At 40.2% G+C, this 23431-nt stretch overlaps 2 protein-coding genes across 5 annotated transcripts in view; one reads left to right on the top strand and one right to left on the bottom strand.

Moving 5' to 3' along the window:
• The window catches only part of LOC117403740 (transcription factor TFIIIB component B'' homolog), a 30431-nt gene extending 17269 nt beyond the window's left edge, over window positions 1-13162 (bottom strand). For 2 of the 4 annotated variants that reach the window (XM_058989587.1, XM_058989652.1), the window contains exons 1-12: window positions 12976-13162; window positions 9751-9999; window positions 6054-6891; window positions 5720-5829; window positions 4663-4725; window positions 4199-4351; window positions 3690-3823; window positions 3453-3547; window positions 2763-2817; window positions 2308-2445; window positions 897-1178; window positions 639-801 (exon numbers count right to left, since the gene is read on the bottom strand). In XM_058989587.1, the coding sequence (XP_058845570.1) occupies window positions 639-801; window positions 897-1178; window positions 2308-2445; window positions 2763-2817; window positions 3453-3547; window positions 3690-3823; window positions 4199-4351; window positions 4663-4725; window positions 5720-5829; window positions 6054-6891; window positions 9751-9998 (2279 nt within the window). In that variant the 5' untranslated portion in view covers window position 9999; window positions 12976-13162. The remainder of the gene's footprint in view (window positions 1-638; window positions 802-896; window positions 1179-2307; window positions 2446-2762; window positions 2818-3452; window positions 3548-3689; window positions 3824-4198; window positions 4352-4662; window positions 4726-5719; window positions 5830-6053; window positions 6892-9750; window positions 10000-12975) is intronic. The other 2 variants (XM_058989528.1, XM_058989624.1) reach the window with 1 other exon arrangement.
• A 923-nt stretch (window positions 13163-14085) lies between these two features.
• On the top strand, window positions 14086-22216 carry LOC131697909 (survival motor neuron protein 1-like). The gene is made up of 9 exons (XM_058989731.1): window positions 14086-14268; window positions 15165-15236; window positions 16217-16342; window positions 18305-18502; window positions 18660-18830; window positions 19082-19153; window positions 19565-19675; window positions 19923-20015; window positions 22063-22216. Exons 1-8 carry the CDS (start codon window positions 14224-14226, stop codon window positions 19977-19979), a joined length of 852 nt encoding a protein of 283 aa, XP_058845714.1. The 5' UTR covers window positions 14086-14223; the 3' UTR covers window positions 19980-20015; window positions 22063-22216.
• The last annotated feature ends 1215 nt before the right edge of the window (window positions 22217-23431 follow it).

Raw genomic sequence — 23431 nt, 5'->3', positions numbered from 1 at the left:
ATATTCATTAAGTGTTTTCATCTTGCGCCCCATTTTCAAATCAAGCTAGTAACTGTCACCGTATACCTATAGCAAAAGCCTACCTACACCTTAACCTGCTAATTTCGAAGTAGGAGCTTTGAATGCCAGGCGCTTTTGCTGGCAAATGAAAGTGCACAGTTTGTGCAGGTCATGATGATTGACAGTCATTTAAGCGAATGAGAGCATTGTAGCGCTACTTCAGTCAACGAGATCTGTCAGAAAAGGGTGAAATGACAGCGACAGTGAAACTACAGTACTACCGAACCACTGAGATGATTGACAGCGACCCCGAGCCATTCAGAGTGGAAAGGAGACGGACAGACAGTAAGTATAAAAACTACAGAAACTAGAGATGATTTCTAAATGATTATTTTTGGTAAGAAAATAAAAAATAGCGAGTGGTTTTACCGACGTTTATCCTATATAAATTAATTTCAGTTGAAATCATATTTTTGGGGAATTCGACATTTACCGAGCTTTACTGATTAATATTGAAAAGTAGCAAGCCTAGTTATATTGCATTGTCAGAGCCTGACTGACACTCCACATGCTGCCATATACCAGGACATGTGCGCAATATGCATGTGGTCAAAGGATGTGGGTAAAATTGAACCCACCTGACATCTTCCTCCTCAATCTGCTGCTTCTTTATCTGTGCAGCTACCTCTGGTGTGTCCGAGTCTTCCTTCCGAGAAGGTGAGCTGCCTGGGCTTTCTTCAAGAGGAGGCATGTTTTCATAATCTACCTCTTCAGAGTCCTCACAGATTTCCACTGATTTTACTGATTGGGGGGGATGTAAGGGTGCCATGAATGTACAGTTTATCTAACATTAACTTTAAAAGATTGATTATAAAGGACTGCATGTCATGTCTTACTCCGTTTACGCTTTTTCGCCTTCTTTTGCTGCCTCTCTGATGAGTCTTCAGATGGCTTTTTCGTTGCTGGTCCGCCGGACTCTGCATCGTTCTTCTTGCGTTTCCTTTTCTTTTTAGCATCCGGATCTCCAGCAGTGCTCGCCTCCCCTTCATTCACATTGAGGGAGTCCTCGTTCTCCTTCTCCGCTGTCTCTGCATCTGCCTCTCCCTCCGCAACCTCACTGTCTGACACCTCGACTGATCCACCCCCGTCAGGGGCCTTGTTCTGGTCAGCTTTCTTCTCTGAAGCACACACACACACACACAGCAAGAGGACAGGGGGAATGAACCAAACAAACAGTCATGTCGAGCCATTTGTTCCTCGTAAAGGTCATTAGGAAATGGATACCCGAGATCTCATTTTGCCAAGTATGGAGTTTTTTTTTTTTTTTTTTTTTTTTTTAAGTGTTTGATTACTAGTATTTTAAACTACACATTTTAACTTTGATCTCGATTTCAAGTGTACTGCAAATGAGCTTCCCAGCAGTGTTGCTGTGCCGCACTCAAACAGGCCCCTTCCCTTCACATGTAACCTCTTGTAAGAAGATGTGGGATAGAAAGGAAGGACACCCAATAGGACTGTTGCAACTGGATACTGCTAGGCTCTCGAAAAAAAGACATCCCCAGGGGCAGCATAAAAGGCAGTGCCATACAAGCACAGGGATGCTTTAACCCTTTGCGGTCCATTGTCGGACTGGGTCCGACATTGCAATTATTCCTCACAGGTCCTTTGTCGGACTGGGTCCGACATCATTATAGCAACGCAATAAACGGGTGTTTAGTCGTTTTTTCTCCGGAAAAAGCCGAGAAAACCATTCAATTGCCGAGTGGTAGCGACAGGAGCCGAGACAAGTCGGAAAAAAAAAAAAAAAAAAAAAGGCGTATTTCATGAATAGTCATACATGGTATCAGGTATCAGATAATGGGCGTCCATAATAAACAAGCTGGCTAAGTGCGTCAGCGCACTGAGACTATCATGGACATTTGCAGAGCTTTTTTCAGATGTTATAGTAATAAAATAATGACTTGGATCGCATTATTGAGGAGTTTGGTGATAAAACGAGTGATCTGGAGATGATCGATCGGTATGTACGACTATTATTATTATTATTATTTATTTCTTACACAGCTGAACGCTATAGCAAACAAAAGGCTGGGGAGGGGCTGGAGATGCCTAGTGTGTGCTTTGTTGATATGCTGGGCCATTTAAACCCGTTTGACTGTGAAAAAAAATACTTTTAAACAGCGCGTATAAAATTAACTGCGCGTGTGAAAATTAATTAGACCTGGCGTGCCTGACGCGCGATTAATAAATGGACCGCAAAGGGTTAATACATCTATGGACATACATTTCTTCAATGGGTATCATTACCTTTTTTTCTCCGTTTGGGATTGGCTGGCTTTTTTCCAAGTGTAACCTTGTTCTTATTAAGCCGTTTCTTTTCATCATCTTTGAGGATCCTCTCAAGCAGCTGGCTGAAAAACTCAAAATCGAACGGCCTTTTCTCTCCTGTGAGGCAAAGATACAGCCAATCACATTAACAGAAAACAATGAGAGGCAATGGGAAAACACTGCCTATTTACATGAATGCAAGATTCAATCAAAGAGACTGCAGTCGAGAGAGTGCGAGGTCACTCCAGAGAGTTTCTGTAACCTATCCAATGGTAAACACACACTGCATTGTGTTGTACTGTATATGAAATCAACCCGAGTGTGTGAAACTCCTTCACTGTAATACTGGGGTGATTAAATAACTAATCAAGGGACAGTAAGCTGGAATGTGAAGGCTGTATATATGAATTACAATGCAGATCAAGGTCACTTACGGAATGCTTTATCTATCCTCCAGGAATTTTCTCTTTCTTCTCTTTTAAATTTATTCTGTAGAAACACATGAAACAAGAAATACAGGTAAATCCATCAATACGACTAAGGCTTTATACATATTTGTACTAACTGCAGTAAATAAAATTGTGCCTTTTACAGTTCTTGATAGTGCAAAGTAGCACATTTTGGGAACCAACCCACACCATGAAAAAGATAAAAACAACATTTATAAATTGTGTAATTATACTCTGCATCTCTATCTTATAAAACACAATTAATACTAATCTTGGACTACCTAAATCAGTATTAGACAGGGGCTGTAAAACCAGAAGCAAAAGCAAAAGAATAGCGTACTGAATTCATTTAGTGACTTACGTAATTTGAGCTTAGTTTAAAGGTTTGGTGAAAGGCTAGCTGTTTGAATTTTATTATTACAATTCATGGTTAGATTTTTGGAGAACCTTAAACATCACCTGAAATGGGAGTTTGTGTGCTGTGTACCTCAATTAGGACAATCAATCAATCAATCAATCTTTATTTTATATAGCACCTTTCATAGTGGACCACCATCACAAAGCGCATTACAAGATGCAGAATAACTCAAGTTCTACTTCCTCTAAACAGCAGAACAAAAGCTGAATTGCTATTCTTCATTTTCTGCGGGGGTTGTGCTGAAGTGAATACAATACCTTGATCTCTACTCTGGCTCTGTGAGGGAACAGCTGACCGATGATGGAGAAATCCGTTCCCACCATGCTGATAGCCAAGAAGAACATGTCAGTTTCTGAAAACAAGGACAAGTTCAGAATCAGCATGCTGGGGAACAAATACTTTTCTGCAGTATTAGTAACACAATAGGGGAGAGAGGAAACCTATGGTTGTTTGGCAGGACTGGCACCTTTCCGAGAAGCTTTCGATAACTGTACCTCTATTGGTCCAAGGTTTGGTGTGAGTGGATTTCCTGAAGCTGGAGTACGTTGTTGTGGAACCTCGCTCAAAAACAGGATCGTTCTCCTCCACCACGTTAGGACCCTGCATTCTCAAAACCTCCACTGTCAAACTAATGCAAGGGAACACTTGGTCAGAATGGATGACAAAAACACAACACCTCTCCTTGTGTAGTTTTTTTTGGTAAGTATTTGAAAGATTAAGTTACAAGTGGACTCAAATGATGCCTAAAGTTGCCAGTGTCCTGTATGGAACTGTTCCACTGCCCACAATCTCATTCTGTAATGTAAACTATTCGTAACTAGCATTCCAATGACTCCTCCCCCCCCTCCCCCCCATCTGTTTTGGAACTCAGAGATGTACACTGCCTTGGGGTTGGGTAATCACCTTTCTCATTTCAATTTCAAGGGGTGTAGGCAAGTAATAGAAACATTATGCAACCTGCCATGCACAGCAGGTTTCAAAGAGTCTATGCATATTCCTTTACCTTTCTTCATCAATAATAATAGAGCCGTCTTCTGCTACTTTCACTCTGGGAACCAGAACCTGATCATCTTGGACATGCTCCACATCCTCCTCTTCATTATCATCTTCATCTTCGTCCCTCACAGGGGGGGGCAAAGGGGCTTTATTAGCTGGCCTGAAAGGCAAACACCAGTTACCCCAGCAAAACTCAAAGACTTAGCCAAATACAAACATTTAATAGTAAAGAAAAAAAATGATGTTTACTTATAAACTCTTAACCCAAATTGCTGTCCCGATTTTTTAATTCTTCTGGATTTTTGTTATTGTTCATTATCTTGCCAGGACGCCCGGTGTAACATAAGAATTTGCTTCCAGTGAAAAAATGCTGCTTCTAGTATTGCTGCTATAGAAACATGAGTTTGTCTTGCAAGGTCCCAGGCCATACTAACAAAGATGTCCACATGCAACTTTGAAACAAACACTTACTCTTTGGAGGGCATTGGCCCAATCACTTTCTCAATTTCTCTTCTCTCCTCCTCTAGGGAAGACCTGTTGATTTAGAAAACAAACATCACTTGACACTTTTTATAGCAAGAACCGTTATTTATGATTTGGTGAAACTGCTGTGCAGCCATTCTGTCAAATGTTTGTTTTTCCATTTTGTTTGCTGCACACTGACTTCAATTTTAAGTGTCAAAACTTTCTCTGTTATACAATTTTAAAAAAAGTGGGAACCAAACACACAAAATGAAGGACATGCAGTGCTCCCATGTTAGCAGGCGTCTTTTTATACCATGGAACAGATAAGGCAGTTCATGCCCTTGCACAGGCACATTCATTCTTGCTAAAAGGAGGAACACAAATAGCACAGCCTTATACCTATGGCTCCCAGCTTCAGTGTTGCAGACTACATTTAAGAACGGGAATTACTGACTGCTTGGTTAGATAATGCCACACCAATTTTAAACAATCATTTCTGAATAGAAGCTCCTTTTCTTCCTACTCGTTTGTCAGCCGAGCCCCCTGTAAACACAACAGGGAGCGAGAAAGACACACTGATCTGTTTCTCCTTACGGGGCAGAGATGGTTCAGATCCGTTTTAGACCACAGTGGAAATTGTGCTCTTAAAATATAACTTTACTATAACAATGTTTCAGTTTGTAACCCCTTCCGTCATACACAGGTATTTAAATAGATTTATCTTTATTTATGTAAAACAAACAAACAAAAAAATACCAGTAATAGCTGCCGCTGCTGCTAATGTTCTTTATAGAAGGAAATCAGGCTGAAAGTAAAGAGGCTACCTTTTAAAAAATGAGAAAACAAATGACGGTAATGTGTATGTTTTGTTTCACAAAGGAATTGTATTGGTCTGCACCTATCAACATGGCTTTTTTAACACACAGTGCTCTTACACGCAGTGTGCCACCCTACTTTACAGCCAGTGCAGGACAGACACATGAATGACACAGCGCTATTATATTGTATCTGACTACTGGGGATGTACTGGGTACTGCTCCTGTATTGCAAAGGAATACCTTACTTCATCGGATTGTTCTCTGGCAAATAGTATATAAAGTCCCTCATTGTCATTTTGGAACGGTCCACTGGGGCGTTGAATTCAAAATCAGGGGTCTTCCCCTTCTGTTGTTTCTAAAGGAGAAAACAAGAACGGCTCATTTGAAATTAAGACTGTGTTTCAATGGCTGTTGAGATTACTTTGTTTTTTTTTTATTGGAGTTCAGCAAGAGGCTGACTAGCAAAACAAAGACATTTTCATTAAATCAACACACTTTAGTTTAAATAGCTTTTATGTAGTTTTCAATCTTTTCAAAATAAGATTTAAAATTAGAGAATGAAGTAAATGATCCATTTACCTTTTCCTTTCTGATCTCTTTTTTAAGGAGTTCTCGAAGCTTTCTGGCTTTAATGATCCTCTCCCGGTCCGAGGAAGCAGTGCTCTTTTTAAGCGGTAATGAAGATTCAGGTTGCCTTTGCTTTTCTTCTATACAAGTGCTGTTTTGAGAGTCTTTCAGTTTACCCTGAGAATATTCTGGATGGGGGTGGTGGTCATCTATACAGATGTCATTCTGTGAGGCTTTCAGTTTACCAGAAGAATATTCTGGATGGGGGAGGTGGTCATCTATACAGATGTCATTCTGTGAGGCTTTCAGTTTACCAGGAGAATATTCTGGATGGGGGTGGTGGTCATCTATACAGATGTCATTCTGTGAGGCTTTCAGTTTACCAGAAGAATATTCTGGCGAGGGCCGGTGGTCGTCTATACAGAAGCTATCCTGAGAGGTTTTTAATTTAGGAGAGGAGCCGTTGTGTGTCTGCTGTGTTTCATCATTCCTGCTCCGGTTTGAATCAGCAGCTGGCTCTTGACTTGCTGGGGCAGTTTTCACTTCCTTTAGATTTCCAGATTTCTTATCAGGCACCTTCAGCTGCTGCGGCCCTGTGGAGGCCCTTCTCCGGCCTGGTGACTTGGGGAGAGTTTGTGGGGAAGTGTTCTCCAACACTGCGCTGTCCTTTGGAGTGGGCTCTTTATTCTTTGCAGTGCCTGAAGTCGCTGGACGGGGTGTTCTGGCTTGTGGCTGTGCAGTTCTGGGCTTGGCTACGTTTGGCATTGCAGAGATTCGTTTTCTTCTCTGTATGGGAGTAGCAGTGGGAATACTGCTACCAGAGGCCTTCACATTGTGGTTCTTTTCCTCCCTGTTAAATACAAATACAAATTATATATATATATATATATACACACGTTTTACACAGGCTCAAAGTATTGGGACATTTGACAAACAAGGCCAATCCCGCACGCTCGCCAATGATTATGCTCACAGAAGTATTTCGTTTTGGAGGAACACTTTGCATTACCAGAGCGCGTAATAACCGATGACATTTAAAAAAGAATTACCGCAAAAGTACCCTGTAAGCCCGCCCCTCAGCACCAACACACCTGATCTACAACCCATTCACAAACATGGTCAGCGTCAGCTGGCCCGTTCTGTCACAATTCAACTGAATTCTGTCTATCTCGTCCTGCGAGAAAATGACTCATTATCATAATGTATTATTGTTGCCATTCTTTTTACTGTGCACCTCCCAGCACTAAAGACATACTGTAACTTTGGTTAATGAAGGGCAAACAGAGGGAGAGACGCTGTTAGACTGAGCTCAATATGACCGTGCTTCTAGCAATTTTCACACATGTTCACTGGCAGTGTCACTGTGATGTCTGTGAGCCCCATGCCAACTCTTAAAAAAAAAGAAGGAAGAAGGGCTGTCTAAAGCAGCAGCGAAGTGTTCTAGGATTTACCTAATGTTCAGGTAAGCAATGGGTGCACAACAATGCATCCATAATAATAATAATAATAATAATAATAATAATAATAATAATGTGAACTTACAGTTGTCAAGTACAGTACTGCAGAAAGGACGAAATTAAACAGAATTAAATTGAATTGTGACAGAATGGTCTTCAAATTGCAATACTTTAAAATGCAACAGTGCAATACACATTCTAACTCCTTTCATGTCTTCAGTGTATATAAATTGCTCATTTATATAGACATTTCAATGACCGTTGCTGTTTTGTAATTCGGTGTAATCCCCGCCAAAACACCAACGCTAAACATGAACACACAATAGGTAGATAATTATTAGTTTTGTTCAAATTCTTACCAAAAAAAAAAAAAGAGCAAGTAGTTATGACATGGTTCAATTAGCAGCTCTCTGCGTTATGAAATGAGTAGGAGAGATAACATCATAGTGAACAAAACACAATCTTGGGAAGTGCATCGATTTCTGTTTTCATTTTTATTTTGTGTAATACATTCTCACTACCTTATGTAGTTCTGCTTTTTAACTATTAAAACGTGTGCTTTCATGAAAGGGGTTAGAATGTGCATGCTTAAAAACAGCATACCGTTTTTTTTTTTTTTTTACTGAATCGAGTGTGCAGCAATGCACCATAGCAAAACTGTAAACCTTTGCAACTGTAAATTTCCAGAACTGTGACACTATATACAGTCTCTCAATTGTAAACATTTAACATTGTGTACACCCAGCGCTTCATTATTGTCATGTAGAACACTCTCCATTGCTTGACCAAGTTTCTATTTCCTTTTTTTTTTTATTTTTTTACCAAAGCCTTGTTGTTTCTACAGGTTGTACAGCGGTTAGCAAACTACAGTTGCGCAGACACACTGCAGACCGAACCACTCGTTTGACCATTATCATTATTACACTCCAGCCGTGGGTCTTCAGCCAGTTTGCCTGAAAAGCTATCTTTAACTTTCCCTTCACTGACATCGCTTATCTGTGCTGTTGTATCACTAAGGCTGTATCTAAGCCTCTAGTCTAATCTATGTATTAGTCAGTGATGTGTGACCTTTAGTACAAAATACCCTGACTATTTATTTTTTTGCCAAATTATCCTTTGTATTTTTTCATTACGAAAGTTTGTTGTTTTAAAACCATTTGATTTTTGCAATGGAAAGTGACCTATATTTTATTTTTGTAACAATTGGTGTGTGAATCACTCATAAAACACTGATCTGTGTTTGTTTTTATTAAAACGTCATCAACATAATAGGCTCTCTGTATTTCTTTTTTGTTGTTTTATGAATGAGTATGAAATCGCCTTGGTGCCCTTGGGTTGGACTTATGTTTTGCCTTTTTCTCCCCTAGAACCGTCTTGGTGCCCCTGAATCTTCACACCCAATGAAGGCAATATTGCCTTGCTCTTCATGACCTCAACTCCAAGCCCTGCATTACCAATCTGCAATTATCCCCATCATTATGAAGCTTGATACACATTTTCTAATCAGTGTCACCAAGACTTTCACAAAATCACAAAAGTCACAAGCTTTCACAGAAACAAACATCCAAGAAACAAGAAAACTGAATCACACCTAACAAATCTATCAGGGTTCGTCAGTTAGTCCATAATACAGCAGTGTGGAGTAGTGGTTAGGGCTCTGGACTCTTGACCGGAGGGTCGTGGGTTCAATCCCTGGTAGGGGACACTGCTGCTGTACCCTTGAGCAAGGTACTTTACCTAGATTGCTCCAGTAAAAACCCAACTGTATAAATGGGTAATTGTATGTAGAAAATAATGTGATATTTTGTAACAATTGTAAGTTGCCCTGGATAAGGGCGTCTGCTAAGAAATAAATAATAATAATAATAATACAATAATCCCCAAACCCCAGGTTTAAATGATAACTTGCGAATGCTTTTAAGAAGGGGACCCAAACTGCACAACTTAATGATGCAAGATAGGATGATTCATTATTAAAAAAACTACGTACACATGTACACAATGAGGCTGAATTATGAAATGTGCACCACTTGCATAGCATACAGCCTCTGATCTTTCATACCTACCTCAACAAATATCCACAAATCACAATGTTCCTACCCACTGCCAAAAGGGTTTCTTCAAAATTCACTAAAACTTGGAAGAGCTGAAACCAAAATTCAACACTTTCATTTATTTTATTTTTTTCATGTACTCTTTCAACAAATCACAAAGCGTTATGCTTTGATTCACTGGTATGGTGTAATACTTACTGGTTAAGGGAAGCTTGCTGTTCAGCTCGAGCGTCTTCAGCTAAGGGGGGAGGTGGTGGTGCACTCTCAGACCCAGCTTTGAGTGCTTCATCCTGGGGCTCTCTACCAGCAATGTCTCTTTTCTCTTGGGCTTTCGGAGAGCCAGGAGGAGCCTCTCCTGCTGGCTTTGGTTCTTGAGATGAAGAAGACAGGCCCCTACCACCCGGCCTTACGTTTGGCCTCACGCTAATTCTAGATCTTCGTATCATCCTGGATAACAAGACATAATAATGACATCAAAAGTTTCATTACAAGGTGTCACATTTCATACATATACTACCAGCCTTCTCATTTCCAGCCGTCTACTTTGTATCTGTAATCAGTTTCGAGCTTACAAGCGAACTGTACAATCATATACCCGAGTCAGTAACCATACAGCAGAGTTATGAAATTGTATAACTTTTTTTTTTAAAACAAACCTGCGTTTTCTATGTAAGATCGTCTTCTTGACTCTAAGTGTACAAAATACAGTGAGTATATGTTAAGCATTGTAAAATGTCTTATGCAGTGACTTAGAAGATCGATCTGAAACCTAGAATATAATAATTAGTTCAGGAAACGATATTCGCATTGCCCAATTAATTAATAAGACTGTTGATTATTTTATTTTTATGTGCTTTGTTTTGCTGATTCAGTCTTTATTAAATGAAAAATATCACTATATGAGCTACAAGATGTATTGGTCAGATCTTTTGCTGCATAATCAGCTGCTGTAAAACTGTGTTCTAGTATTGGCTGTTTACACACAACATGTATATACAGATATAAAGTACAACCACACCCACACGCACAAACACATACTGTAATTATCTATCTATGTTTAAATAGGCATGGTACTAAAACGGATTAAAGACAAAGGTTCTTTGTTTTAGAAGACTAAATTCCCTTTTTAAGAAGTTGGAAATGTATGTTCAAACTTATGTACAGTACGAATCTCTTCTTCTTCCTCCTCCTCCTCTTCTGTTGATGTCACACTTTCCATGTCTTCCCAAAACACAGCCATATTTTTTTTGTATATTAGGTAAGAGCAACAGTGGGGGGAGGGAGGGAGGGTATTTTTGCACTAAATGTAATGCTATAAAAGTACATTTTTTTACAGGGGAAGGGAATTGATGCTTGGGTACAGACACGCTGGTGTGGCACTGTCCTACTGGCGCCGAGGGAGGACCCCCATACTCCCCTGCACCCACGCTGAAGGAGGACCCCCATACCCCCCTGCACCCGCGCTGGGGGAGGACCCCCATACACCCATACACCCCTGCACCCGCGCTGGGGGAGGACCCCCATACACCCATACACCCCTGTACCCTCGCTGGGGGAGGACCCCCACACCCCCCTGCACCCGCGCTGGGGGAGGACCCCCACACCCCCCTGCACCCGTGCTGAAGGAGGACCCCCATACCCCCCTGCACCCGCGCTGGGGGAGGACCCCCATACACCCCTGTACCCGCGCTGGGGGAGGACCCCCACACCCCCCTGCACCCGCGCTGGGGGAGGACCCCCACACCCCCCTGCACCCGCGCTGGGGGAGGACCCGCGCTGGGGGAGGACCCACGCTGGGGGAGGACCCCCATACCCCCCATACCCCCCATACCCCCCTGCCCCCGCGCTGGGGGAGGACCCCCATACCCCCCATACCCCCCTGCCCCCGCGCTGGGGGAGGACCCCCATATCCCCATACCCCCTTGTACCCCCGCTGGGGAAGGACCCCCATACCCCCCTGCACCCGCGCTGGGGGAGGACCCCCATACCCTCCTGCACCCGCACTGGGGGAGGATCCCCATACACCCCTGCACCCGCGCTGGGGGAGGACCCCCATACACCGCACTGGGGGAGAACCCCCATACACCCCTGCACCCGCGCTGGGGGAGGACCCCCACACCCCCCTGCACCCGTGTTGTGCTGGTAGGGGTTTCAAAATAAATATTTTTAAAGATGAAATTTGTCAACAATCTACTAAACAGCATGTTCATATCTGGTTACACTATGGGCGGGCACAGTACACAGACACCAAGGAACTAAATATTACTGAGAAATTAGGATAAGGATAATGTCTGGCCTGCAAGACTAAACTAGTTCTCATATGTCTCGCTTCGCAGCCCTGATAAGCACTAGCCTTGGAATACCCAAGGTAACATTACTAGTATGGTCTGTGAAAGAGGACGATGTAGTATAATTAACAATAGCAAATGTACAGGCAATACAGTGAGAGATGTGTCAGTGCTCGTTCGACAGGCTGTACGAAATAAACATGGGTCAAACATTTTCATTAATTAATACCTTATAAATATTGTAATTGTCGTTTGTGGGGAAAAAAATCCTCGAATTTACAGTTGGGTGCGCAAAAACATGCTCATGCGAAAGGGGTTATGTCTGGTCTGTCAATGTTCTGTACAGGGCAACACACACCAGCGTGCTGCTCACACCGTACCGCTGTGCTAGGTCCTCGAGCCTAGTGCTGTGTTAGTACACCTCCCTCCACAACACACATCGAAAACAATGCAAACACAACACCGTGCACACACACACACACACACACACACACACTGAACCTGAAGCATTACCACGGCATTGCACCGCCGTGCCAGCAGCTTCGTTTTATTGCTGTGTTTTTTTTTAGTATGTATAATTATTGGAATAATAGAATGAAAATGACCCAATTGACATAAAACAAACACTTTCGTTTGTTGTCATAACTTCAAAAGGTGAATAAAGTATTTTATGATTCCACTTAGTAGCCCTAGTACTACTGCCCTCAAAAATGACAGTTTACAATTTGGAATATGGTTTAGTTGCACTAATCCTGTGACACTGCTGATATCGATTAAATAAATGGTTTCATCGAAATAGCCGTCTGCGTCGGGATTAAAAATTACAAGTACTGTAATACACAAAACTACACTGCAACATAATCACTTACCGGCTAAACTAACTAGTGCCAAAATAAACCTATACACTGACATTTAATATCATCATATTCAATTCATCTGTAAAAAAATAAAATAAAAAAGTTGCACCGTGATAAAATGCAATATATACAGTACAGCAGATCTAGTAATATAAACTAAATAAATCTACTGTCAGGTATACACTAGCATAGCAGTAAAAAAACATTTAAACTCGACTCCCGCGGAGCAATTTCAACTTTTTTTATTGAAAAGTAATACAAATCAATAATAATATCACCTGCAGGAAACGGCTTCTCTATCCTATCAAAGTGGCACCCATGAACGTGGCAACAGCAGCTTCAATAATCCAAGTTTCTCTCTGTCCACCACGCTACACCCGCCGCCATGCTACTTTCCCTGGAGCCCTGTGAAGTCACTACCGCCTGCCTGTCACTGAAAAGGGGTTGTGGGTATTGTAGTTTCAATCCTGGTGTAGATACGTTGCCCATATTGAATGTTGTCAAACGAGAGAACTGCAATTCCCATCGAGCTATACGATGAAACGCCAGTAAATTGCATTATTATTATTATTATTATTATTATTATTATTATTATTTATTTCTTAGCAGACTTACAATTGTTACAAGATATCACATTATTTTTACATACATTATTTGTACATACAATTTACTTACAGAGATCTGTTCTTTTACAATGTTGTTGAATCTGACACCCTGGGATCCTTCAAGAAGCTGCTTGATGAGATTCTGCGATCAATAAAGTAACAACCAAACGAGCAATATGGGCTGAATGGCCTCCTCTCGTTTGTAAACTTTCGTATGTTCTAATGTTTGCACCGTACACGTAGAGCCCAGTTAAATTGACTGTACTAGTTTGGGCACACATATTTTCGACAAAGAAATACATAGCGTGCTTACACCAAGACATTTATTATTTTCTGATTTCATGACGTATATAAATAATTAGTGTTTTTATATTTACCATAGCTGGATATTGTAATATTACTTTATATGTGGTCCAATAATAATAATAATAATAATAATAATAATAATAATAATAATGCGAGATATTAAAACGAACCCAGGCGTATTGTGCTTGTCTGGAAAGATACATAACCCCAGTCAGTGGCCTTACCCCTGTCCTATAATCTATTGAAACAATGACATTCTGTGATGAGGGAGCACTTGTCTGGCCAGTTAAAACTAGAACCTATGCTGCACAATCTCCCATCTCCACAGAACAAGTCGCAAAACCACTGGTCGCAAAATCAATGTCTATTGAAACAATGACATTCTGTGATGAGGGAGCACTTGTCTGGCCAGTTAAAACTAGAACCTATGCTGCACAATCTCCCATCTCCACAGAACAAGTCGCAAAACCATTGGGCGCCCACTATTACCCCGTGTCAGTGTTTGTCGCGTGGTTATGACATCACATTTTAACCAGTGTACTTCCAGTCCAGTCAGGGCTGAGTAAAGGTGCTCTGAAATCGTCTGCAGGTCGTTGTGTGAACGAGTATACAGTCATGGCTAACGGGCAGAAAGACGTGCTGTTTAAACGTGGTGGGCAGGTAGGTCTTAATAAAACCAACTCGTTTATGTGAGGTTTTTGTTTTTTTGCTCGATTTTTTTTTAGTTTTCAAGCAGCATGGCCACACTACTCAGGCCTGCCACACTTTGTCAAATGAGCGTGAAGAAATACTAGAAAGACAACAGGATGGAGATGCTTATTTATGCTGCGATATCAGTATTTATTTATACATTTCTACCGCTCTTTGCTTTTGTTGTGCAACAAATAGCTATTATTCGTTTTAAAAATGCCATTAATTATTCCGCTTGTATCAACTTCCCCGGCTTGAAACTAACAGAAACCCCGCCTGTAAATGGAACTTTTAGCCTAGACATTAGACTTTGTTAAGCGAATTGCCTTGGAAACTAGTACATCAAATGAAAAAGACATTACGGGTTAATAATTCTGCTTATTATTGCACAGGAAGTAAAGCTGGTTATCTTTCACCTACCATACTATTACTACAAGGCATTTTTGAACATTTTCTCAGGGAGCCCCCTACCCTACCACTGGTATCGCACACATTGTTTGCAATGAGGTCCTAACAGCTTGTATTGTAAACTTGTTGAGTTTAGAACTGAAGAGATTGGATGTGTTAATGCCCATTTCGGAGGTACAGCACAGTCCACAGCAAGCTTGTCTCCAAACGGCGTCTGCATAATTACAATCTGTTTCTCTAATCTGGAAGTTGGAAGCCTAACTGCAGTTTGGACAAACTGATGTCACAGATGGTGCCAGTGTCAGCGTATCAACAAGAACCCTTACGTAGATGACAAATAATAGCTATAACTCCAGGACTGCACAGTCACGTGTACACAGTCTCTCGCTTGCATTCCTTGCTAGTATGCAAGCCTTGCCCTCTAATCTACTCTTATACTTTTCATCTTTTCCTTGCAGAGTGATGATTCGGATATATGGGATGACACAGCGTTAATAAAGGCATATGATAAAGCCGTCACTTCCTTTAAGGTACCATACTGTTGCTGTTTTATAGTTGATGCCCACTGCCTGAAACAAATAATGTAACATTGTGATGACTCCAGTTTACTTACGCAACTGTGACGCCAGGAATCCATGTTCATGTATTGCTGGTTACTGGCCCAGGCAACAGTGGTAATGTAATGTCCTATGAAAAGTGTACAGTGCAATTAATTTATCACTTCAGCAGATTCTTAAAATATTGTAAACTGAATTCAAAACATAGCCCAGTGCTCCTTTAAGAAGGGGCTTGATGAAGGTAAAATGATTCAGACTTCTCTGTAGCTTCAGAAATAATGTTCACCCATAACTGCAGTCACACAGTCATTCATTCCAGTCATTCATTCCAGGGTAACTGCTGCCCTAGAAAGAGTGCAAAGAAAAACGACCAGAATTATTCCTGGTTTACAAGGCATGTCATATGCAGACAGGCTGAAATAATTGAATCTATTCAGTCTTGAACAAAGAAGAGTACACGACGATCTGATTCAAGCATTCAAAATTCTAAAAGTTATTGACAATGTCGACCCAGGGGACTTTTTCGACCTGAAAAAAGAAACAAGTACCAGGGGTCACAAATGGAGATTAAATAAAGGGGCATTCAGAACAGAAAATAGGAGGCACTGTTTTACACAGAGAATTGTGGGAGTGTGGAACCAACTCCCCAGTAATGTAGTTGAAGCTGACACCCTGGGATCCCTCAAGAAGCTGCTTGATGAGATTCTGGGATCAATAAGTTACTAACGACCAAATGAGCAAGATGGGCCAAATGGCCTCCTCACGCTTGTAACCTTTCTTATGTTCTTGAGTAAAAGACTTTCAGCTAATACTTCTTCATCGGTGTTAGTGTTTAGTTATTTGGATTTGCATGACAGCTAGCAGATGTTATTTCTGTGGCTGAGTTTGAAAGGTGAAAGGGCCATTGTGTTGCTTAACCGTATTGATTCACTGTTTTTTATTTCCACGTTTAGAATGCACTCAAGAATGAGGATAGCACAGAGTCATCCAACAAAGAACAATCCAGTACAGGAACGAAACGCAAGAACAGCAAAAAGAACAAGAGCAGGAAGAAAAGCAATGCAGTGCCAGATAAAGAGGTAGAAATCACTCAGTCCCAATGTAATGTGTTATATATATATATATATATATATATATATATATATATACACAGTGCTCCCTCGCTGTAACGCGGGTCTCGGGGGACACACAATATGAGCGTTACAATCAAAGAGCGGGGAGGGGGCGCCAACAACACACATCTGACTAAAATACAAAATAAAATAACTCCCTCTCTATAATGCACATATACTGAAGCAAAAATGTAACTTTCCATGAATTAACCATGCATAAAGCACCATGTAATCAACGCTTAATTTTTTACAAAAAAAAAAAGGTAACATTCCCACTCGTGGATCATTTTAATTAGCAGTTTTTAAACTATAAATAGCCTGGCTAAACGGCGGTTGGGAGTTCAGTTCGAAGCAACAGACAAGCAAACCAAGTGCGAGAAGGTGAGCGGGTCGGGCGAGGGGAAGAGGGAATGGGCTCGCCCCAGGTTCGGCTGCCGGAGCGGGGCTGAAGCGAAGCTAATGCTCCAGCTCCTCTCGCAGCAAAAAAGTAAATACATTAGGAAAGATAAGAACCATGTAATCGGCCTAATATTTATTTAGATATGAAACAAATGCTGAATAAGATGTATGTGTCAGTGCTAGCGCAGCTTTTCTTCAGTTCAGATACTGTATCAAAAGGGAGAGACAGAAACAGAAGTTAGACTGCGAAGTTGTTTATAGTTTGAGCACCAGCACTGTATTTACTGTAGAAATATTTAATGAATCACTAGTATAGGGAATTGGGGGACATGCTGTAGGAGCGCTGTATCCGAGGTGCGTTATAACCGAGAGCCTTATAGCAAGGGAGCACTGTGTGTGTGTGTGTGTGTGTCTATATATACAAGGCAGCAGTGTGGAGTAGTGGTTAGGGCTCTGGACTCTTGACCGGAGGGTCGTGGGTTCAATCCCAGGTGGGGACACTTCTACTGTACCCTTGAGCAAGGTACTTTACCTAGATTGCTCCAGTAAAAACCCAACTGTATAAATGGGTAATTGTATGTAAAAATAATGTGCTATCTTGTAACAATTGTAAGTCGCCCAGGATAAGGGCATCTGCTAAGAAATAAATAATAATAATATATATATATATATATATATATATATATATATATATATATATAATTTATTACTGCTTTTATTAACTGCATAAGAACACGTGTGGGTTGAGATCCTTGACTTGACACTTTGTCTGCATTCTGAAAATACATTTTTGTTTTTAAATGTAATTCATATAATGTTATATATATTCTAGGTTTGGACTTAAAATGCTTCTTAAACTAAGTAACAAAAGTTACTTAGTTCAAGAATAACAAAAGTTATTGCTTGAACAAAAGTTATTGTATTTCTTGCTCTTATTGTATTACTTGTATTGTAACACTTGAAATGTATTTGCTTACGATTGTAAGTCGCCCTGGATAAGGACGTCTGCTAAGAAATAAATAATAATAATAATAAGTAGGGGTTACCTAGTAACTCCTCTTTAATACCAGCAGAGGGAGTAGCACCTTTTCTCATTCAGTTGATAAGAATAAAAGAGCAGAGTATTCTCAAATGTAAAGCAGAGTGACATATGTAACACACAGAATTGCTGTTACCTTCAGGTCCTTCATGAGCCGTAGTGGGAGCAATTGCATAACATACCCAGGGAAACTGAATGATCTGTTTTTGTAATACAGTACTGTAATAAGCATACCCCATATGCAGCACTCCTCACATAACTTATTTGAGATAACCTGATATGGCGTTGCTATTGCAGTGTTTTGGAATGCATATTCCTTTTGCATGTAGATGACATCCCCATTACACATTACTATCTATTCTTATTTCTGGCTGAAGACCATTATTTACTATAATAAATTGTTTGCATTTACATTTGTTATTTGTGACAGAGGGATTTGAACTAAAATGCATGATTTTAATGTGTTCTGCCTGTGTTTTCTTCCTCTATAGTGGAAGGTTGGGGATACTTGTAATGCTGTGTGGTCAGCAGATGGCAATGCATACCAAGCAACTATTACATCTATAGACGTAAAGAAAGGGACTTGTAATGTTATTTACACATCATATGGAAATAAGGAACAACAGCACCTGTCAGATCTTCTGTCTGATAATTCTGAAGCAGAAAGTGAGAAAGCAGTTTTGGAAGAGGTAAGAACAGTTTAAGACGCACATTCTCTGTGTGATTCATGCTACTTCATGCTACTGTACACAATGGCAGTTATTTAAAAATATATATTTTGTAAATATAGACGTTTTTTTTGTCATCCCCCCCCCCCCCCCCCCCCAATTGTCTTTGTTATAACAGGAAAAAGATGCTCCGTTTTCAACAGAAGAGAGTGACAGATCTCCCACACCACAGCAGCACAGAACCAGAACCAAGTCCAAACCCAAACCCAAACCCAAGTCAGCTGCTGCTATGCCACATTGGAGTCACGGATGTCCACCCCTCCCACCAGCCGTGGCAGGGCTTGGCATGGTGAGAATGACATCATTCAGTCAGAACCTGGTTTGAGAAGGTTCTTACTGTTCTAACAAAGAGACTGACAGTATTTCTAGATAAAGATTTTGCATTGCACATCATTGGATAAGAATCAGGGGTCTTAATGTTCACCAAGTGTTATGAGCCATCCCACCATGTCCGCCTTGGAGTGCAATGCAGGAAATATCTCCTCCAGTGTTAAATACCCAGATATCATTTTGTCCCTTTTTTTGTGTGTGTGTGTGCAGCCTGAGCCCAGGTTTGGGGGGTCGCCTCCTTTCTTCCCAGGCTTTCCTCCAACTATTCCTGCTGGACCACCGGTGAGAATTTCTCTTCATTGTTTCAATACTGTTGCCTTTGCAATGTGATGTCAAATAAAATATATAGTAAATATATTCTAGAATGAAACACACACTCCGAATAAATTTCCGAATGAAGTTCCAATAGACTGGTGTGTGTGTGTGTGTGTGTGTGTGTGTATGTATGAATGTATTAAAAAAAAAAAAAAAAAAAAAAAAAAAAATGATATTGAAATGACACACAAATTAAACAAGGGAACACTCATTATACAAATAGGCTAGTGTCTCAGTCCGCATGTATTTTTGCTTGGGAACCTGGGTTAGTTCTGGATTTGACACATTATAAGTCTGAAACTTGACTGAGGCTCTCGGGTTCAGTCCTGTATCCGGTGTGCAGACTAATCTGGAGGATTCTCTCTCTCTTAATTCTAGCTCATCCCTCCTCCACCTCCAATGGGCCCAGATTCAAGTGAGGATGATGAAGCCTTGGGCAGCATGTTGATAGCATGGTACATGAGCGGCTATCACACTGGCTACTATCTGGTAAGTAGTGCAGCCCCAAATCCCACCCTGTGGCATGTGTCTTTTGAGTAGTGTGTCGTTGTTTTTAACTTCAACAAGGATGAAGGGCTCTGAAATAATCCTGTGTATTCATGCAAAATGTTAGTATGGTTTCTTTTCTCCCAGTAAGAAACATGTACTACTGTTGTGTCTTTTGTGTGACTTGAAAGGGGATGGTTGACTGGCTGTAATTACACAAACAAGTAAAGCACTCTTCTATTCACAACAGGGACTCAAACAAGGCAGAAAGGAAGCTGCTTTAGGAAATCGTTCACGCCACAAATGAACTGCACTGCTAGTCCTGGACACACAATGGTGACGGGTGGGTTGGTTTTCTTTTTCATTGTTGCAAATCTCTTTATACCCTGTGTTGAAGTCTGCAGTCTTGCCTGAACAGCAGTGACAGATGCAGCCTTGCATTCCCGTCTGTAGAAAGCATGCTGCCTTGTATTGTGTACTGGAAGGGGGATCAGGAGGGTATATTGCATCTTAGGGATGCCATAGGAAATGAATCGGTCAGTGTTCATTTTGTGTGAATAATCTGAATACAAAACGTGTGGGCATTGTGTCTTGATCAGTATCACAGATGTGTATTCCATTCCAGTGGCACTTTATTTTATTAAGGCAAATGTCCCACTCCGTAGTGTAGGTCAAGTGGTAGCTTTTTCACTTCACAATAAAGTTCAGGTGTCTACGTGTCAGTTTGCAGACAGGCTTCAGGACTGGGGGGGGGGGGGGGGGCTCTCCAAGCCAGTTGAGTTGTTGCAAGATATATACTGTATATATATAAAAAGTTTGGGATGTGCTTTTGGTACATTTTTATGAATGTTTAAATGCTATACACACACACACACTTTATATTCCATTCTGATATACACTGACAGCCCTGGTTAGTATTTTCTAAGCAAAGAAGCCCTAAATAAGTAAATAACGTTTTAACATCTCAACGACTTGAAATCAGGGCTGTCACTGAATTACAATTTTCGATTGGTTAATTTATGGGCATTAGTTGATTTATCCGTGCACATTTTAAATGAAGGTAACGATCTTATATCAGCTGTCCTGCATGTAATACTAAACAATCAGTAGAATCTAGAAAATCAATAAAAAAAATAAGCCCAATAGGAATTTGGTCTTTTTAAAAGCATATATATTATTATTTGTATCTTAGTAAATGTCTCTCTTTGTATTAGTGCTGCACTATTGAAAATGTACCTGTGCTGGCCCAACGGTGGGCACAAAGGGAAGCCAATAAACTAAACTTTTTATTTTTTTAATTTTAAATTCTATTATATCAAAAAACAAAACCAATAATTAAAACAAAAAAAAAACACGTTACAGAATCTATTAAATACACAAATTCCTATATATATAATATACAGTATATATTGACAAATTACATAGATATCAAGGACATTTAATTTTTTTTAAACAAACAATTTGTTTAAAAGTATACTAGTAAATTTAAAGCCTATACATACTTTACACGTATGCCTTCTTTGAGTTAATATTGAAAAAAACAAAAAAAAAACGTCCTTTGTAAAAATCATGTTACGCGTATTCATAGGGATGTAAGGACTAAATAAATGTCAGTCACCACCTGGAGCGTTCTGTTTATTACGGATGTTTGCTTTTTACTGCCATCAGTAACTCCATCCACAGTAATTCTGAATGTTTTCATTTCAAATGGTGAAGCATTGAATGTGTTTTTGTGGTACAGCAATTTTGTTTAGCATAATTATTTACAAACCACGGTTTTCTCGTCTGGTTCCTCAAAATACTTCCAAATGCACTTCACTTCATTCATTTGTTTAGAGATGTCATTTTATTAAAAATATATATAACAAACTTCAGAAAGAAACGCTTGTAATAAAGTTAATGACACTGTGGAATTGATACCATACCACGCCCACTACAGCATAAACACTCAGTGCACCAATGAAGCGCCAGATCAACTGAGAATAAAACCCGCCCCAGTGTCCATCTTTCTGTTGGACCAATTAGAAAAGCTACTTGGACTGGGTATTAACTACTGCTAGCTTGTAAGAACAGAAAAAAGGGAAATACTTTTGTAATTCTCTGTACTGCGGAAGATTACCCAATCTGTTGAAATGCAACAGAATTGTAAGCTATGAAGGTTTCTATTGAATAAAAACTACTCTGTTGAGAAACAATCTGGTAAAGACTGATTTTTATTTTTTTCTCTCTCTCTCTCCACAAGCACACTCTACACATAGTGGAAATTTGCCCATGTCATACATTCACTATGTCCTAAAACTGTCAAATTCTGCCCCTATTAGTGCTGCATGCAATTGTGTCCCCTTGTTTAATTGATTCTGGAGACTGACTTTCTCTGTGTTTGTTTTTAGGTGGACTTCTCTCCCAGGGAGAGGAATGCAATGTTTTTCAGCATGACTCGTCCATTTGGATATCAGCAAGTCACACTGGCGAGAAAACCACAACTGCAGCTGCTGCTTGCTTTTTTTTAAAAATAGTTCTGTACTTTGTATTTGTTGTAAATAAAAAATAAAAAAAAACTACAATATAATTGTTTTTTTTTTTCTTGGCGAAGGCTAAATGATAAAGACCAGACCGTTTGAGATATTGGCTTCATAGTCAGTGGATAAATGTTTTTAATTAATCTCTAGGTCAAATTTTACTGTGGGTTCCATACAGGACAAAATAATTCTTTCTGAGGCAGGGGTTTTGCAAAGCTGCTGCTGCACCGTTCACACCACCTGTCGCTGATGATAATGTTTGGGTTTTTTTGCCACATTTCTTAACCTCTTACTACCGCTTTCATATACTGTTCATGTTACAATTATTATTTCTTTCCCGTATCATTTTTGCTTCACACTTGCAAACTATTCTGTCATACCCCTTCCACTAAGCCACTGGGAAAGGTTTGGCTTTGTTCATAATGTCACCATCATTTCCAGTTTGTTTGGCATAGATCAAAAAAACACCCAAATCCTTAATCTGTTACCAACCAGTGAGGGCCTTAATGCCTTTATGAACTCTGCCTACATTTGTGGCACTTCATTTGGTCGAAAGCCCTGTCCATATCTCCCACAACACTGCCTGAATGCGGATCATTCAGGCTCATACACTGTAACACAACACTGCCTGAATGCGGATCATTCAGGCTCATACACTGTAACACAACACTGCCTGAATGCGGATCATTCAGGCACAGCTCAAGCTTATATGCTGTAACTGCTTAAGGAATAACATGTACTTTCACTTTGTTTCCAGCTGTTCCATATCTTTGGTTTTCAACTCTGGTGGATTGTGGCAAACTCCTATATAACTAACTTGGACTACCATTCCTACAATATTGTTTTTAATTGGAACCTATCTGATTCCTTTTAATTACCTTTCCTGATTTTAACTGGTCCACTACACGATTAAGGACATGCATCCCTGGCTTCTGGCTTAGGTTGTCCAACGATTGAATATTCTTTGTATTTGACAAATAAAAGTTTTTTAAAAAAATGAACTGCATTGCTTTTTGGCTGTTGACATTTTATTTTATCTTTAAAGTCTTTCTTTAGACGGTGTCCACCACGACCACTTACCGGTGTAGGGCCAGAAAGTGGTACACATACCAAAACTTGACCACTGAAACGTCAGAAAATACTAAGCTGTCAGTGCTGTGATTGACGACTGCACAAATCACTAGGAACAAGACCAACTGTAGTTCACCCACAACATCGTTTATGTTTACAATTTTAGATA

Source organism: Acipenser ruthenus, chromosome 1, assembly GCF_902713425.1.
Source record: "Acipenser ruthenus chromosome 1, fAciRut3.2 maternal haplotype, whole genome shotgun sequence".
In the NCBI taxonomy this organism is placed as follows: Eukaryota; Metazoa; Chordata; class Actinopteri; order Acipenseriformes; family Acipenseridae; genus Acipenser; species Acipenser ruthenus.
The sequence above is the reverse complement of the archived record's forward strand: the minus strand, read 5'-3'. Positions and strand labels throughout refer to the sequence as shown.